The sequence below is a fragment of the Lygodium microphyllum genome, chromosome 5 (assembly GCF_053477565.2).
Source record: "Lygodium microphyllum isolate KBCC chromosome 5, Lygodium_microphyllum_v1.1.10, whole genome shotgun sequence".
Classification (NCBI taxonomy): domain Eukaryota; kingdom Viridiplantae; phylum Streptophyta; class Polypodiopsida; order Schizaeales; family Lygodiaceae; genus Lygodium; species Lygodium microphyllum.
This window is the reverse complement of record NC_141139.1, coordinates 155,171,943-155,188,555: the sequence shown is the minus strand read 5'-3', so window position 1 is coordinate 155,188,555 and position 16,613 is coordinate 155,171,943. Positions and strand designations below refer to the sequence as shown.

The 16,613-nt window shown below is 40.8% G+C and overlaps 2 protein-coding genes across 8 annotated transcripts in view; one reads left to right on the top strand and one right to left on the bottom strand.

Moving 5' to 3' along the window:
- LOC148036563 (uncharacterized) overlaps positions 1-11,043 on the bottom strand; it is a 51,791-nt gene extending 40,748 nt beyond the window's left edge. For 2 of the 7 annotated variants that reach the window (XM_087678551.1, XM_087678548.1), the window contains exons 1-3: positions 10,840-11,043; positions 2,620-2,775; positions 2,430-2,546 (exon numbers count right to left, since the gene is read on the bottom strand). In XM_087678551.1, the coding sequence (XP_087534677.1) occupies positions 2,430-2,546; positions 2,620-2,775; positions 10,840-10,971 (405 nt within the window). In that variant the 5' untranslated portion in view covers positions 10,972-11,043. Of the gene's footprint in view, positions 1-2,429; positions 2,547-2,619; positions 2,776-10,472; positions 10,815-10,839 lie in introns of those variants that run through there. The other 5 variants (XM_087678552.1, XM_087678553.1, XM_087678554.1 and 2 more) reach the window with 5 other exon arrangements.
- Positions 5,505-10,536, top strand: LOC148036564 (uncharacterized). The gene is made up of 2 exons (XM_087678808.1): positions 5,505-6,166; positions 10,476-10,536. The coding sequence occupies exons 1-2, from the start codon at positions 5,505-5,507 to the stop codon at positions 10,534-10,536; spliced, it is 723 nt and encodes a 240-aa protein (XP_087534934.1).
- Positions 11,044-16,613: the final 5,570 nt, after the last annotated feature.

Genomic DNA, 16,613 nt, shown 5'->3' with positions numbered 1-16,613 from the left:
ACCTAACAATAGTAAAAGGAGATTCATAAGTACCGACCTTAATTGTTCTTCTAGAACGTCAATGGTGATATATCAAGAACTGGAAACAATGATTGCAGCAATACAAGGACTCTTCACAAAAGTTAGGTCCTAGCCGTTACATTTTTATTAAGAAGCTAAGTGATATATAATATATCAATTGCAATTACTTTCCACTTGGAAGATGCATAAGATGTTTCAGCCAATCATAGTCACAGGGGATGCAGAGGACACAGGCCTGGAACACAAGGACCTCATCCCGAAACGTGGGACCCTCCCCAATGCATCCCGACAAGGGTGTGTTTCTCAACTTGTACTGTTTCTTGTAGCCTTTAGTCCGAGAACTCATTATTTGGTGGTTACTGTTGAACTTTAGTCTTTATGTCATATGGCATTTATGATTCCTCAATTTTAACTTTTACTATATTTCTCAGTTTGTACTGTTTCTTGTTCAGTGTTTCCTGTTGGACTTTAGTCTCTAAGTCACACAACATTTCTCAGTCACTATTTGGCAGCATTGACAATTATTGCTTTCTCTTCAATTTGAGTATTCATTATTTATTTACGTTTCAACTTTCATGGTTCATGTATTGTTTTAAACTTTTATGGGATATTTTTAGAAGGTTTTTGAATTAAGCTACTGTATTTGTTTAGTTTCTTTATAGATATTTCAATTATGCCTAGAAAACATATATTTTTAAGGTCCCCATCCCAGTCCCCCCGTCCCCTATTTTCCTCCGTCCCCCCCATTCCCATCCCTGTCCCCCATCCCTGGTGACTATGCAGCCCAAAATCTTGTGAACTGTCATGTGTGAGGACAAGTGGGCTAATTAAGTGCACAAAGAACAAGCTCCTTGAATAACAACTGAATGCTCAGCTTTATAAGACAATGAGGATGTATAATGAAGATGGAAATGAAAGAAAGATACAGTAAGCCTCTACCGACATGCAGAATGAAACACAATGTAGCATAAGGAGCAGTATGATAAGTGGCAACAGTTGTAGGAGCCAAAATAGGGGTGAAGACTCAAAGTAAAGAACAGTAGTAGGTTCACACAGGGGTCAACAAAGCTCAAGAGGTGGTCCCTCAGTGGTGCTGAAGATAGAGTCGGACGACTCCATGAACAGCAGGGGTGGAGTAGATCATCAGTTGAGAATCATGAATGTAAAGCCAACCGGCACTCCAGGTCAAGTAGAAGACTGCATTGTGGCTGGTAGCAGCAGTCCAGGCAGTCGGAGCTAATGGGGTTTGGGTAGCAGTGGGGGAAGTATGAGCTGCATTTTGGGCTAGCACCAGCGTCAAGTCGCTGGTAATAATGACACAACAGCAGAAAGTGGTAAATGCTGTGTTTCAGCAGCAGATGATGTCGTGGCAGCCGCAGGAGGCAGCACAATACTGCATTTCTACTGCATCCAGTTGATAATGTTGCCTGATCTGGATGATGACATGGCAGCTGATGGAGGCATCACCAGCAGCGCAGCAGACATGTAAGTCGCAGGGGCAGTCGTGGCAGCAAGGCTGGCAACAACAGCAGAGGTTGGGGTGACGGTCGGCTGTGCTCCAGAGGAAAAATGAAGGAGATAATGCATAAACTGTAAGCAAGAAAGACAAAGAGACTAACAGGAAACAGGAATCCACATGAGATCAACAAAGAGTACAATGGTTAAGTACCTCACACACTCCACAAGACCTCTCTGTCCAAACAATAATTTGCAAATAATGATTGGATGTACCTGTGCACCCTTCTTTTATAGACAAAAACATGGGATGATCTATGGAAAGTAGGTTGGCTAAAGCTGAATAGGCCTGCATGTAATGGTGGCAAGTACAACATAGCAGCCACAGGCTGAGATGAGAGAAGGAAGGGTAGGCTAAGGATGAAGTACTGAAACAGGAAAAAAATGAGGTGGCTCAATACAGTCCCAACTTCCCATGCTATGAAGGAATGCCCTTATAAGTAGGGGAAGGTAACCACCTCTAAGGGACTGGTCTAAATGATAGGCCAAACAGCATTACAACATAAAGCAGGTCAGCCTGCCACAGGGAATGCAAACTTCCATAACACTTGCACCTAGTATGCAACCTCATCTGCTAGTGCCATCACTCTGCCCACACTGCCTGAAGCTTGTACATTCCACAGTCAATCCTACTCCACTGAGCTCCCCATCTATTCAAAGTACATGCAACCAACGATCTTTTGATGTGCTAGTGTGTGCGTCATCCTTCATCTTGATGCCTGGCACTTTTAATCTTTATATCAACAGCATTTGCACACCCAGGTAGGGACACTCCCACATGTAAAACCTTCTAAAGATAAAATGCCCTACCATTGGCATTGTCTTCTTACAACTCCAGCCACCAAAACCTAAGTTAAATGAACTCTACTGTTGCTAGCTAGAACTACTTTCACCTTGTTTTGATGCACAGGTGCAAGCCCCCACTCTCCTTCAGCAAAGCGATCAAGAGCATAACCCTCCACATATAATGTATTGTGCATAGGCCAGTAAAGCATAGCTGCATTAAGCACCTACACAAATATCACAAGTTAAATAGTGAACAGTGAGTGCTATAATCACAACAAAAATAGGAAGCGATCATACATTTGGATGTGTTACAAGATAGTCACATAAGGAAGCCATGGTACGAGCGACAGGAATAGCATCACCAGCAAAGCCACCAATGCTGGCACCAACTCCTGTTGGAACGATCAAAACTGAAGAATACAATCTTTCAGCTGCAGAAAATTTGGCTTCTACCTGAACTCCAAAAGTGAAATTGAAATATAAAAACACAAAGGACACCTAAAAGTTAGGATACAATGGTGCAAGAAGACTGATACAGGCTGCAAGCCAATAAACAAAAACCAATTGAAATCTTATCAAAGCAGAAAACAAGCAGAAAATCACAAAAAATAATCAGACTTACATTAAACATTTCTAGACAAATAAAGGACTCTTTTGATTTTCTCTTTTCTCTATAAACGGAGGGTGTATAGCCACATACATGCATTGTATTCTTGGAGGGGACAACGGCTTTGCTTGGACAAGAGCATCTTGTAAGTGACTAGGCCGAATAGATAGCAAGTGTGCGCTCAAGCGACGATCAAGGCCTTGGCAACACCTTGCCATCCGGTCTTCTATATCCATTACCGGGGCATATTTCATTAGGATTATAAAGCATGAGCAATACACTTTTAAGGACAAGTTCTCTTGCTTCAGGTTAAAGAATTCATTCATCTTGGTTGATTTGTACGTGGCAAACATATATCTTCCACACACAGCCTTTTTTATTTCTTCCCAAGTAACAATAGCTTCAATAATGCCACTATTCTTACACCATTACTTCCACCAAAGACATGCTTCACCAATCGGCTTAAGCTTGGCGATCATTGCCTAATTTGCAATGGTCATCCCTATGGCGATAAAGTAGTCCTCCATGGACTCAATCCAAATTTTAGTTGTTCTTGTGCAGTTTTTACTTTGTGTTTATGCTTTGTGCATTGACATTTTCATTATTCTTCTATGTGTGAGTGAATTTGAAGTGTGAATTGTGCATATAAATTGCGTGGTGTGTGATTGTACAGCATTGTGTGATGTGAGTGTGGTATGTGTTGTGTTGTGTTGTGTTGTGTTGTGGTGTGTGTTTTGAATGGCCTATATGACAAAGAGTTATGTGATGTGATGGAAGATAGTGCTATGATGGACCTAATGGACATGTCCCAAAGTTTGCATGTGTAGTATGCTATCTGATGGACTATGTGATGAATGGCTATGTGATGGAGTGTGTTATGTGTGGTGGATTCACAGCTATGTGTGATGGACTAAAGAGCTATGTGACAGAGTGTGTTATGTGTGGTCGATTCACAACTGTGTGATGGACTAAAGAGCTATGTGATGGAGCAACTATGTGACAAACTTGAAAGATTTCTATGATGGATTTTGCATGTGATGTATTCAAGGTCTATGTGGTTGATTCTAAGGCTTATGTGACGGATCAAAAAGCTGTACTAGTCTTTGCACAAGATGGAGCTTGTGCAATATAATGGCAGTGTGATGGATTCAAGGTCTATATGCCAAAGTGTGTATGTAGAGGAGTATTGTGCTGAGTGATGGAGTCTATTCTAGGATGTCTTGGACTTAGCATTATGTGATGGAGTCTATTGTGTGATGTGCCAAAATGTGTATGTGTGATGTGTCAACAGGCTGTGTGTGTGTTGGAGTGTTACACCATGTGTTCAAGTCATAGAAACAGGGAACGCCCGTTCCGGCACATAGGAACGGATTAACGCGTTCCGGGAGGTACGAGCCCAGGAAACGCTGGCGAAACGTTCCAGCCCGTTCCATCCCGTTCCCTGGCCGTTCCCTATTTGGAACAGCCGTTCCAGCCCAGCCATGTAATTTTTTATTTTATTTTATTTTTAAAACTCCTGTTTGACGTTTCGCTCCCGCCTGTCGCCTGTCGCCTGTTGCCTGTCCCCTGCGCCTGCACCTGTCCCCTATCGCCTGTCGCCTGTCGCCTGTCGCCTGCGCCTGCGCTTGTCCCCTGCGCCTGCGGCCGCCTGCCCCGCCTGCTCGTGCTCCTCCGCCTGCTCCTGCTCCTCCGCCTGCTCCGTGCACCTGCCCCGCCTGCTCCTGCTCCTCCACCTGCAGGCTGCTCGGCCTGCCACACCTACCTCGCCAAGGCCGTGGGCGTGCGCCGTGCCTACTTCTGCGGATCTGACTCTCCCACCTGCCTCTGAGTCTCTCGCCTACGTCGCGTGCGGCACACGGTACACTTTGGACCTTGGTTGAAATTTTTGCAATTTCATTGAACTTTGACGCATGGATATTGAAATGTTGGCTGCAAATTTCTGTAATTACTAATTTCATTGAAGTTTACAATTTACTGATTATTTGTCACTTCTATATAGATGGCAGCATTGACATCTATGGGATCTTCATCATCCTTAGCAGGTACTTCGTCAACAACTGGACGAAGTCGAAGCACTACTTGGTCATGGTGGGATGAGGTAGATGCAGGGGTGCCATTGAGAGGTGGAGGGGCTCGCCCTTGGAAATGCAAACTTTGCCCTTATGCTCGCACTAGTGGGGCTGATAAAGTGAGAGCCCATCTTCTACATGAGGAGGGGAAAGAGGTGCGTTTTTGCACCAATGTATCAATTGAGAAAAGGCAGGAGTTACTTGACCGCATAGCCACTTCTATGGGGAATTCACATGGCAGGAGGACGCCAAATATAGCAATGGATCCAACAACATGGACTCCAAGGCCAGCAGGGCATGGTGCTTCATGCAGAAGACCACCAGGATTAGTGGCTACGCAGCCTTCTCGTAGGCCATCAATGGCAACAGGTCGTGGTGTTAAACAGAGTTCATTGCACACTTCATGGGAACCAAAGAAAAAAGAGGAAACAGATGCAGCAGTGGCACGCTTTTTTTACCATGACCATATTGCATTCAAATCAGCCAGGTCACCTTATTTTTTAAATATGGTGACAAAGATTGCAAAGTATGGACCCACATATAAGCCCCCTTCATCAGAAACTATCAGGACTACATTGCTTCAAAAGGAGAAAGTAGCCATAGAGATTGCAACAGCAAATATTCGCAATCAATGGGCAAGAAATGGAGTGACATTGATAGCAAATGGATGGAGTGACACACGCCATAGGTCCATACATGGTGTTGTTGCATATTCTCGTGGAGATGTATACTTCATTGGTAATCATGATGCTTCAAAGACTGGAAAGAGTGCAGATGTATTGGCATCCAAGTGGTGCGAGGCAGTGCAGGCTGTTGGGGCAGAAAATGTAGTGCAGTTTGTGGCAGATGGTGAACCTACAAATAGGGCAGCAGGAAACATTTTAATGGCAATGTATCCACATATCACCTTTAGTCCATGCATGGCGCATTGCTTGAATAACTTGTTGAAGGATATTGGAGACTTGCCATGGATTGCATCTCTTGTTGCGAAAGGCAACAAGATTATCACTTTTATATGTAATCATCAGTACTTGCATGCTGAGTTTCGCAAGAGAAGTGACAAAGAACTTCTTAAATACTCGGATACACGATTTGCATATAACTTTCTTATGCTTGGTCAATTGCACTATTGCAAAGGTGCAATTCGGGAGCTATTTGCTAGTGATGAGTATGAAAATTGGACTGGGGCTGCCACTGCTACTGCTGTGTTATGTAATGCATATGTTTCTGATAGAGATTTTTGGGATGAGGTTAATCGCACCAACCAAATGGTTGATCCTATTATGCACATGTTGAGGCTTGCAGATGGCATGGATCCATGCATTGGGAAGATCTATGAAGGTATGGATCACATGATTGAGAGGTTGGAGAGTTTGGAACCAAATGCAGATAGGTATGAGCAGATCAAGGAGTTATGCATCAGTAGATGGAATGAGTATGACTCTCCTATGCATGCTGCAGCATATGTGCTTGATCCTGAGTTTCAAGGAAAGATGCAAGAAAGAGACCTTGAGGTGGTCAAGGCTTGGAACACATTGCTTGCAAGGCTTTATCCCAGCCGTAAAATGCAACGCAAAATTAAAAATCAGCTCTCTGTATATCGGCAAACATTAGGGATGTTTGGTACAGAGGATGCACTAGAGGACAGGATAAATATTGGGGCTGCTTTATGGTGGGAGGATTATGGGACAGAAGCTCCAAAGTTGCAGAGTTTGGCTATTCGTATTCTTAGCCAAACAATTAGCTCTCCTTGTTTAGAGCAACTATGGAGCTCATTCAATCACATTCACTCAAAGAAGAGAAATCGTCTTGGTACAATGAAGACGAATGACCTAGTTTATGTAAGCTCCAATCTTCGCTTGCTAGCTCATACATCAGTTGCAAAGGCTGATTCTTTTATATGTTGGGAAAAAAATGACGATGATAATGATGGTGATGATGATGGGCAGGATGTTGTTCAGCAGGATGAGCATTCAGGCACAGTGGAGCCATCTTCCATGAATCAGAGCACTTAGTAGCTAGCCTTTTGGAACTTTAGAGTATTGACTTGGAAATTGTAGCTCTTGTAACTTGGATCTTTACTATTTAGGCTTTAAAGTTTAGTGCATATTTTGGGTTTTTACAATGCACACTTGTTGCCAGTTGGACTTATGCAACATTGTTGATTAGAATGTTGAATTATGAATGCGACAATCCATTGCTAGTTACAATGTTTTGAATCTTTATTATTGTTGAAACTTGATTATTATGTCTCTAGAGTCTAATTTCATGAATTATGGTTGATATGATCTCTCTCTCTAGATTCTAAGACAAATGTTGACTCTCTCTCTCTCTCTCTCTCTCTCTCTCTCTCTCTCTCTCTCTATATATATATATATATATATATATATATATACACCGTTCCCTCCGTTCCCGTTCCCTCACTTTGGACGTTCCCCCCGTTCCAGGGGGTCCCGTTCCCCGTTCCTGGTAACTATGGTTCAAGTCTATTTTGTGCAATGTGGTGGAGTAGGCATTATGTGCCAAAGCAAGGTCATGTTTTGGACTCATATTAGCATTATGTGCTAGATTAAGCAACTTGTACTACAATGTGTTGGATGCCATCACATCCTAGACAAAATAAATCATGATGTGCTGCAGCAAAATCGCTTGTGTTGGAGTGGCAATTGCTTATGTGCTAGAGGGATAATCGCTTACGTGTTGGATCGTCGCTATATGCTAGATGCAACACCATGTGTTGGACTACCCATGGATCATCGCTATGTGCTAGATGCAATAACATGTTCAGGACATTGAGCATCATGTGCTACATTTGGCATGTGGATGCACTAGTTGAATGATTCAAGGCTACACATTGGACGATCCCACATAATTCATTGTGTAACGAGCTCGACATCATTATGTGTTCAATACATTTCAGCCATATGTACTGGAACACATCACTACCATGTGATACAACATAAGTTGTCCTATGTTGGCGTGAGGTTGATAAGTGTTGGAGTAACAAGCACTTATTTTGGACTATATTGCTCAAGTGTTATGTGATGGAATGATGAGCAATGTGTTGTATAAAAGTAGAAGTGATAAGCGTTGGAATGATGGGTGATACATGGGATAAAAGGAGGCAGGTGTGATAGCAATTGTGATTATGGCAATCAATGGGAGGTTGAACACAATAGGCCTATTTAGAAAATTGATAAGGTTCAACTCTCTTCAAGCACCCTTTAATCATGACAAACACGAATCATAACAAGTAGCAAGCCAAGAAAAAACCATGGCTAGAATATTCATAGCAATAGAGTTACAAAGAACGATGACAAAGACAAAGATGATGTGGATTCTTCTCTCCCAAGTCATTCCTATCTTTCTTCTCTTGCTTCTATGCATCTCTCTGGCTTCCTTGTCCAAATGTATCACTCTCCCTCTCCAAAGACAAACAGAAAAATATAAAGCAAAAAGCAAAAGCAAGGAAGGTAAGGCAAAAGCAAAAGCTCTCTCTTCTCTTTTTCTCTCTATTCTTTATCTTCTCTATCCTCTCCAAATGGCTCCTTGCTGCTCTACTAATGACAAACCTCATGGCCCTAATTATTTAACATAGTGTTGTTATGAAAGCATGATTGGTGCAAAAGCAATCATGGTACGTGGTTTCTAGAGTTATTAAGCATCCTCAACCTCCCACTTCTCTTCCAAATGATAGGAAAACCAAGACTTACATCAGATCCATTGTATCTAGAGATTCTACCAATGGTCATCGGTCACCTCTTGCAGGACAGCTTCAAATGTTGTATACAGGTTCCCCAACCATGAGTGTAGTTACCCTCTATGGACAACTCTAGCAAATGAAATTTGAGCTAAAGGATATTATCCAATCATTCTTGCTTCATATTACTGTGTTACACAAGTACAGGACTAGCTTTGACACATGCAATCCATGCTTCTAAGGGCACATCTTATTGGGGTTGAGCTCTATAAGCTCCCTCCTAAGTTTGATGGAGTCGCCAATGCCTGTAGGCTCAAACATCATCAACACCAATAAGCTTTACACAAATGTCCTTGATGTTGCTTGAGCATGAGGCATCTTTGAGTTTTTAGGGGAGGTTTCCATCTTAGTATGGTGGCCATCATGAGGCATTTGCAGCTTCAAAGAGAGGTGACAAGAAGAAGAGGAGGTCAATGGCACAATGTTAACACTTTGGTAAGAAGGGACATTTACGCAAGGATTGTAAGAAGTTAATGGCTTCACGGAAGAAGAAGAAGAATAAGAAGAAATAGGATACGGACTCCTCTTCCAAGTCATCCTCCTCTGACTCCAACTCTAATCTTCCTGTCCAAGCGACGGCCAAGGCGCAAAAGGGGTCCTCTTCTTCAAATCGCGATAAGGGCACGCAAGTCCATATAAAGATTCTCTTTCACTTTCTTAGATTCTGGGATTGTTAACTTATTTGTGACACTCACCATGCCTTTATTTTTCATGCTACCTCAAGTATCCACATTCATTAGTCACGCATTACCAGGGGGGGAGTTGGGGGAGAGAGAGAGAGATGCGATAATACAAGCATACAAACCAATGTCCGCATTAGTGAAACATGCACTATAATAAATGTGTGGACACTCGACCACAAAGTACATTAACTATAAAAAGGTCCCAAACACCAAAGAGGCTAGGACACTTCAATGTCTACCCAAATGCTAGGCCAACTAACAAGTGCATTCTTGTAGATTCACATAGACTAACATATCTAATCAAGAAAGGTCCAAAGAAGAAATCTTGAGTTTGGCCACTTGCATTGCAACTCTAAGCAATCAGGCATTGTGAAAGCCACACATGACCAGTCCTAAAGGCGCAAATCAGCCCCACTGTGTACAACTAGCTTGCCCTTGAAGACATTGATTGAACACGTGAGGTAATGACTACCTTTACACTTCTACACACCGTATGAACCAAAAGGTTGCAAAGTGTCGCAAAGGCTATGAAACCTTCATTTGTAAGTCCTAAGATATCATTGCCTTGAACAGCAGAGACGTTGTTGTCAACATCATGCTCTATCAAAGGCATCAAAAGAAACCCACAAGAGCCAAAACTCTCTCCCCCCCCCCCCCCCCCAACCCAAGTCTAGAGATTTCAATGATGAAGGACGATGAAGCAAGAACGTCAACCTTCCCCCAACAGAAGAAGAAACAAGAGTGCAGCTTGCACCTTGTTGTTGCCTAGATCCAAGCAGGAATTGCAGATTTGATCTTACTACTTTGAAGTCTAGTTAGAATCAGAACGGGATTTAATCTTATCGCCATGAATTCTAGCTAGAAGCACAGTATCTAAGTCCACAATTACACTTTCATAGGAGCAGCTTGAACAATTCAGGACAAAGTCAACAATTACTTAAATCGATTACAATCTCGGACCATTCAATACATTAGAGGAGCGGCACGAGCAATTCAAGACGAAACAAAACATAATGAGCGATCTTACTTACTAGGATGGGGAAATCATTTCCTGAAGCTATCGCTTCTACTCAACAGCTTGAGCAGCAATCATAATTAACCAAGTATCCCTTCTCTAGGCCATTGCCTTGTTTCTACTACCTCTAGACTCGATTTCTTTGGTCAACGATGGTGCTGCGAAGGTACAAGAACAGTGCTGTTTGGAAGGTAAAACACAACCCCCTAGAAACAATAGCTCTGATATTGACCTGAGACCAAATTGCCCCAGGTACGACTAGGTTTTGCACACGCACTCTGTAGACGACTAACAAGCTGTTGAGGTGGCTTAAGATTGCCGCAGAAACAAAGAACGAACGTTTAGAGCCAGCACATGGAAAGCAAAACATGTTGACACTAAACCTTCGAAGAGCTGCATTTTCTCCTCATCTGACACTCAAGCTTGCCATTCCAGGAGCTGCAGAATCTCGACAGCTTTGCATTTGATATTTTCGTAGAAGGAAAACATGGAGGAAAGAAGCAACAGGTTGCCATAAGTTCGTTGTGCCTTGCAAAAAATAAGGTGATAAACTCAGCCTGGCAACCTTCAACATACCCTTCAAGTTGCCTTGTATTTAAATTAAAGCCCCTGTATCTAAAGTAGCCTCAAGGATTTGCCTTGGTTCTATTTGTTTCAGGTCACGCCCAGATCCTGATACCTAGGCATGGTCGCGGAAGTGAAGACCTATCACCTATGGCCACAGTGATGTGACTTCAACTCATAATTTTCGCAACTTGGCACAATCTTCTAGGCCACTAGAGTGCTTGACCCACTCGACCACCCCGAGTAGGTGCATTATGGATGAAAGGGTAGTGGTCAAGTGGGTATGTTATGGGTGAAAATCCCTTCAAAAAGGGGCCCCTTTGCATATCTCTACCCCCTTCTGCCCTTGCTTCCCCACCTTTGCCAATTGAAGGGTTTCACACACATGCATACGTGTGTGTGCGCACGGTTTGCTCTAATGCAAGACTACGCAGGCTTGGTGGTGACACCAACCGTGGACACTTCGCAACAACAATGTCAAGAGCTTCATCCCCTACGATTGATTCTGCAAAATCCATCGTTTGGATTTTTCTCCCAAGTATGCAGTGCCATTTCAAGTTGCTACTTCATGCCCTCTTCCTTTTCTCACAAAACCCCTCCCCTCCATCCCTGTCACATGAACAAGCAGGATGTTGAAGGAATATGCATTAAATAATAATGTATTGAACAAGGCTTGCTCCTCTCCTTCATCTCACACAACCCCCTCCCCAAAACAATGAGACACATGCATGTAGCATCCTCATCGTCTTATGCGAATTTCAACAAATTATAATAAGAAATCAAGTCATTGAAATGCATAGCTTGTTGATGATTCTTATTGTCATGCCTTGCATCCATGTGAAATAGGCAAATGGCAATGCATGTTTCTAAATGTATTATGCAGCTTGATTGAAATGATTTGAAATGGTCCCAAGCTTTTATTCTGGATTTCGATAATTTACAATAAGACGTTATGTAATGCATAGCTTGTTGATGATTCTTATTGTCATGCCTTGCATCCATGTGAATATAGGCAAATGGCGATGCATGTTTCTAAATTTATTATGCAACTTGATTGAAATGATTTGAAATGGTTCATGTCATGTCTTGCATGATCCTAAGCTTTTATTATGGATTTTGATAATTTACATTTACAATAAGACATTATGTCAATTGATATATAATGTTGTATAGGAGCATTAGGGTATTTTCAATCCAGAAAAATGTTGTTGATGCTAGTGGATCATCATCTTTGTAGCCAATTGTCCATCCCCATAGATGCAATTTCATTTTACTCCGATAATTGCCATCCAATGCATGAAATTTGCACAAGATCAAACTGTGTGTTTAGCATAAACAATATTGTGTGTTTAGAAGAGATTGTTAAATTTGAATGTTTTACTTTCAAAATTTTCTACCATTGCTATCTGTAAATGATGCATGCGCATTTGCATGCTTTCTTACAACCACACACATTCCAAAATATGCATGCTGTGCTCCAAATTTGTGAATCTACGCCTTTCCAAAAAATAATAAATGGCATTGCTTGTAAATGCATCACTAATTTCATGTGTTGCATCCATAAGAAAGATGCAAATGGCAATGCATGCTATTGATTCTCACACACAACTTGATTGAAATGATTAGTATTCATATATGCCAGGCCCTACATTGTTTTGTTGCACGACATTTCTACATTGTGTACTGATGTAAATCTTGATAACATAAACAAGTAGGGTCCATTGTTCATGCTTCTTTGTGCACCTCACATGCATCTTGCACAATTATGTTTTTTTCGCCATCCACAATTTCAATTTAATATCTCACAATGAATTTCCTATTTGTTGTTGTGACTCAAAATGTTTTCCAATCAAGCATGCATGTCTCGTGTTTCTTGTGCTACATGGAATCATCTTGTTCTCAACATCTTGATTTGAGTATTTCATTTCTCCACTTATATATCACACAGATGTATTGCACAATGTGCTTTCAAGTTGTGTCCATGGGACATATTATGAGGCGTCCTTTTACACATCACCATTGTCTAGTTTAAACATATGTGCTACTTTTTCGATAAAGTAGTTCACTGTTGTCATTTGTATCCGATGATGGATGTGTTTAATCCTATTGACAACATTTTGTTTCTTGCATTTATTACAACTTGGTGAAGCATGGTACTTGTATTTACACATCAATTTAAGCACTTTAACATTTTGTTTGAGGTCAATTAATTAATCTTTCAATTGGAAACATGGTTGTATTATGCTTCCTTTATTTGTAGGATCAACAACCATTTTTATACAAATTGCTATAAACGTTGGGCACACTTTATTATGATTGCAATGTAAGTTCAATGAATCTTGGAAGTAGTTCTACTAATGACATATGTTTGTGTTTTAGAGTTTTAATAATCTCAATTCCTAGGCACATTTTTCTAGAAAAGTTCGCTACCTTCTATTTTGATCTTTGAAATTGCATTATAGATTTTGAAAGTGGCATGCGTGCATCACTTTCCTTGTAGAGCACATCATAGTAATGTTTTACTCATTCTCCTAAATTTTTTTACTAAACCCAATATGTTGTGAATAGTTAGTACTCTTTTGTGGAAGGTAAATGAGCAATCATGTATCATTCTTTGTAATTAGGTCCACATAAAATAATAGGGAAATTTCTATCCATATGCCAAAGTGGCCTTCTCTGTAAGATCTCCCCAAGGTGCAAGACCCACGAACATTGCAATGCCATGTCCTCCTGTGCAAATGGATCAATTAACCCAACATCCAAAAAGTGACTATGTTGTCCATCCATCTCAAGATCGCTATGAAGCATTTAGAGATTTTAAAAGGTCCATCCTTAACGATCTTGCATATAGGTCTCCTATCATGTCCTATTTTCCCACTTCATATATAGGGCATACCAATTATTTTCACCCCCCCCCCCCCCACATTGACGCTGCCCAGGATTCCTAACTCACATGCCACTAATGCTATTGTAGATGTTTCCTCTTCTTCTACCCCTTTTGTATGCCCCACACATTCATTGTTGATTTGACCTATGCATATCCAATTTTTGTCTTCTTCATTTTAGGCAACAGAGCCTAGTGGATCTCATGTTATTACAAACAATGTACTGGGTTATGTTCGTGTTTTGTCACATCACATAGCTTCCCCTCCTATTGGCGTCTCCTCCATCATATTTACAGATACATCTATAGTGCCAAATATATCCAATGCCCCTGTACATGGCCCATCTTCATCCTCAACCATTCCCGAATCTAGCACTACAAGTGCCACAACACCATCTTTTCCTACTAACTGTTAGGGCTTATGTAAGCAACACACCCACTTTTGCACCACCCAACACAAACAATGATGAAAGAAGCTCATAGTCTCATGCTACACCTAGGTTCAACTAGGATTTTAGATCCACTTATTGCTTGATACAATGCAAACACACATTTGATGATGCATGTGCCCAAGGTGGTTTGAGATAGAAAGGTAAAACTTGGAATGAGCAATGGGAAGACATGGCATGTAGATGTGTGGAGAAAGGTCTCCTAGTCAGCTAGGAACAAGTCTTGCTGAAGTTGACTTGACTTTGGCAACCATACCAATGGATTTTAGATTGGGAGCATCACATACCTAGTGGGGAAAACATCTACTGGATGATGACATCAAAAGAATGGAAGAAGGAAAATTGTTGCTACCTTACCTTTGAGCACCGGTTGTACATGTTCATGGAGCAAGAGTTTGGATGGGAGAGAGCTATTGATCCTTTTGCATATGTTATTGACTCATGTGATCCTCCAAAATTAAAAATGTCATTGCATGTGCAAACCTAAAAATATTATCTATAATGTCTACATTTTTAACTCTATTATTTTCAATTCATAGATTATGTTTAGCCACCTTCAGAGCCTTTAAGGGACGTTAACCCCAATGTAATAGGACCTTCTTTAAACACATTGACAGTTGGAATACCCAAGAGCGACTTTCTGACACTATAGGCAAGATGGAGAAGGTGGAGCAAGGACAAGATATGCGACTAGAGGTGGAGCCAAGACACTACAAGTATCAAAAGGAGACCTTGAAGACCACATTGGAAGCTGCCAATGTCATAGTTGGCTCCATTGCAGAGGTTGCTCAATCTATAGATTGGCTTGTAGACCAATTTAGCTTAATCAACATAATGTTTCTTGTGTAAAGTGAGAGTGTGCACTCACCCTGTGATATCATATATTCTTTGAGCTACTATTGTCTTGCAATTTCAATTGTTACTTCAATGGGAATTTTAGTCATCATTTGTTCCTTGGCTTGGAATTTGAATGCTAATGATTAATTCTAATTAACAATGTTATAAGGCATTGGAATCTAATCTTCCACTTCAAGTGGTATTTATCAAGAAGTAAATGATGTTTCAAAATCTACACCTGACATATGTGTCATCGCAATAATTTTGGTAACCTTCAAATGGCTTAAGGATAAGCAAGCATTTGTTTGAATGGAAAGAACCATGGCATCTCAAGTAGAAGCGTCAACATCACATGTGAGGAACAATCTTTTTTCCATATAATTCAAGAGATAGCCCTTGACTTTGGAAAAGAGCATTGAGGGTGAAATCCAGTTGCAAGGAAGCCACTAGGTGAGGTGCGAAATGGATGTTGTTGTTGGACTGTTATCTCAAGTATTAGAGAATGGAGTTGAGTTAGATTTGTTAGACTTGGACATGTTGGAATTCAGATTGCTTGTTGCCATTGGATGCATGCATGCATATGGTTACATATGGGACATGGATGAAAAAATGCTCTATGATGTAGACCAATTGATTGTTGCTCGTCAGTGCTTGGATTGAGTCATATACATTTAATGAAAAAACATAAATAAAGTGGTGGTTTTCTTCAGTAGAGGTGGAGTGCAGTTATGTTTACTTACCATCTTATAGTTAGTACATTGCTCCGTCTTCCTTGCTTGTATGGGCATATTCGTAGTGTTTTGTATGGCACATGCTCTCTAGGGTTTTATGCCAGTAGTAAACTAAATTTGAAGGCAAAAAACTTTGCAACATTACATGTTATTGTGTTATCTTTGAAAAATAATATAGTATGCAATTTCTTTGCAACTTGATAAACTAGTAGGTGGTGTGCATGCCTTTGTTGTACATGTACAAAAGTTCTCGCATAAAGCTTTTTTTAAAAAAATTGTCATCATATGAAGATAGCACATCATGGAAATCAAGTATGCATGTATACACAACGTAGTATAAACAACTATGTTGAATTGAATAATATCCACACCTTGCTTCGGTGGCTTTGAGAACTCTGCACTCATGGATCCTCAGATGTGAATGAGCTATACTGTCAATGCATCCTTCCATTGTGCTGTCATGCCACTACGCGGACACAGTGTGAAAAAATCTGGAGTGTATCATCATCCGACTTTCTTATTGATGTAGAGAGTTAATGTGATTTGAGTCATTAGCACTAGTGTGAATGGCATAAATGGTCCAAAATTTCTAGATTTTTGGATAATTTTAGTCCATTTTTGATATATTTATTGTAAAAATTTAAAAAATTTAGAAAATCTTCTAGATTAGGGTGGCATGCAAAAAGCAAGTT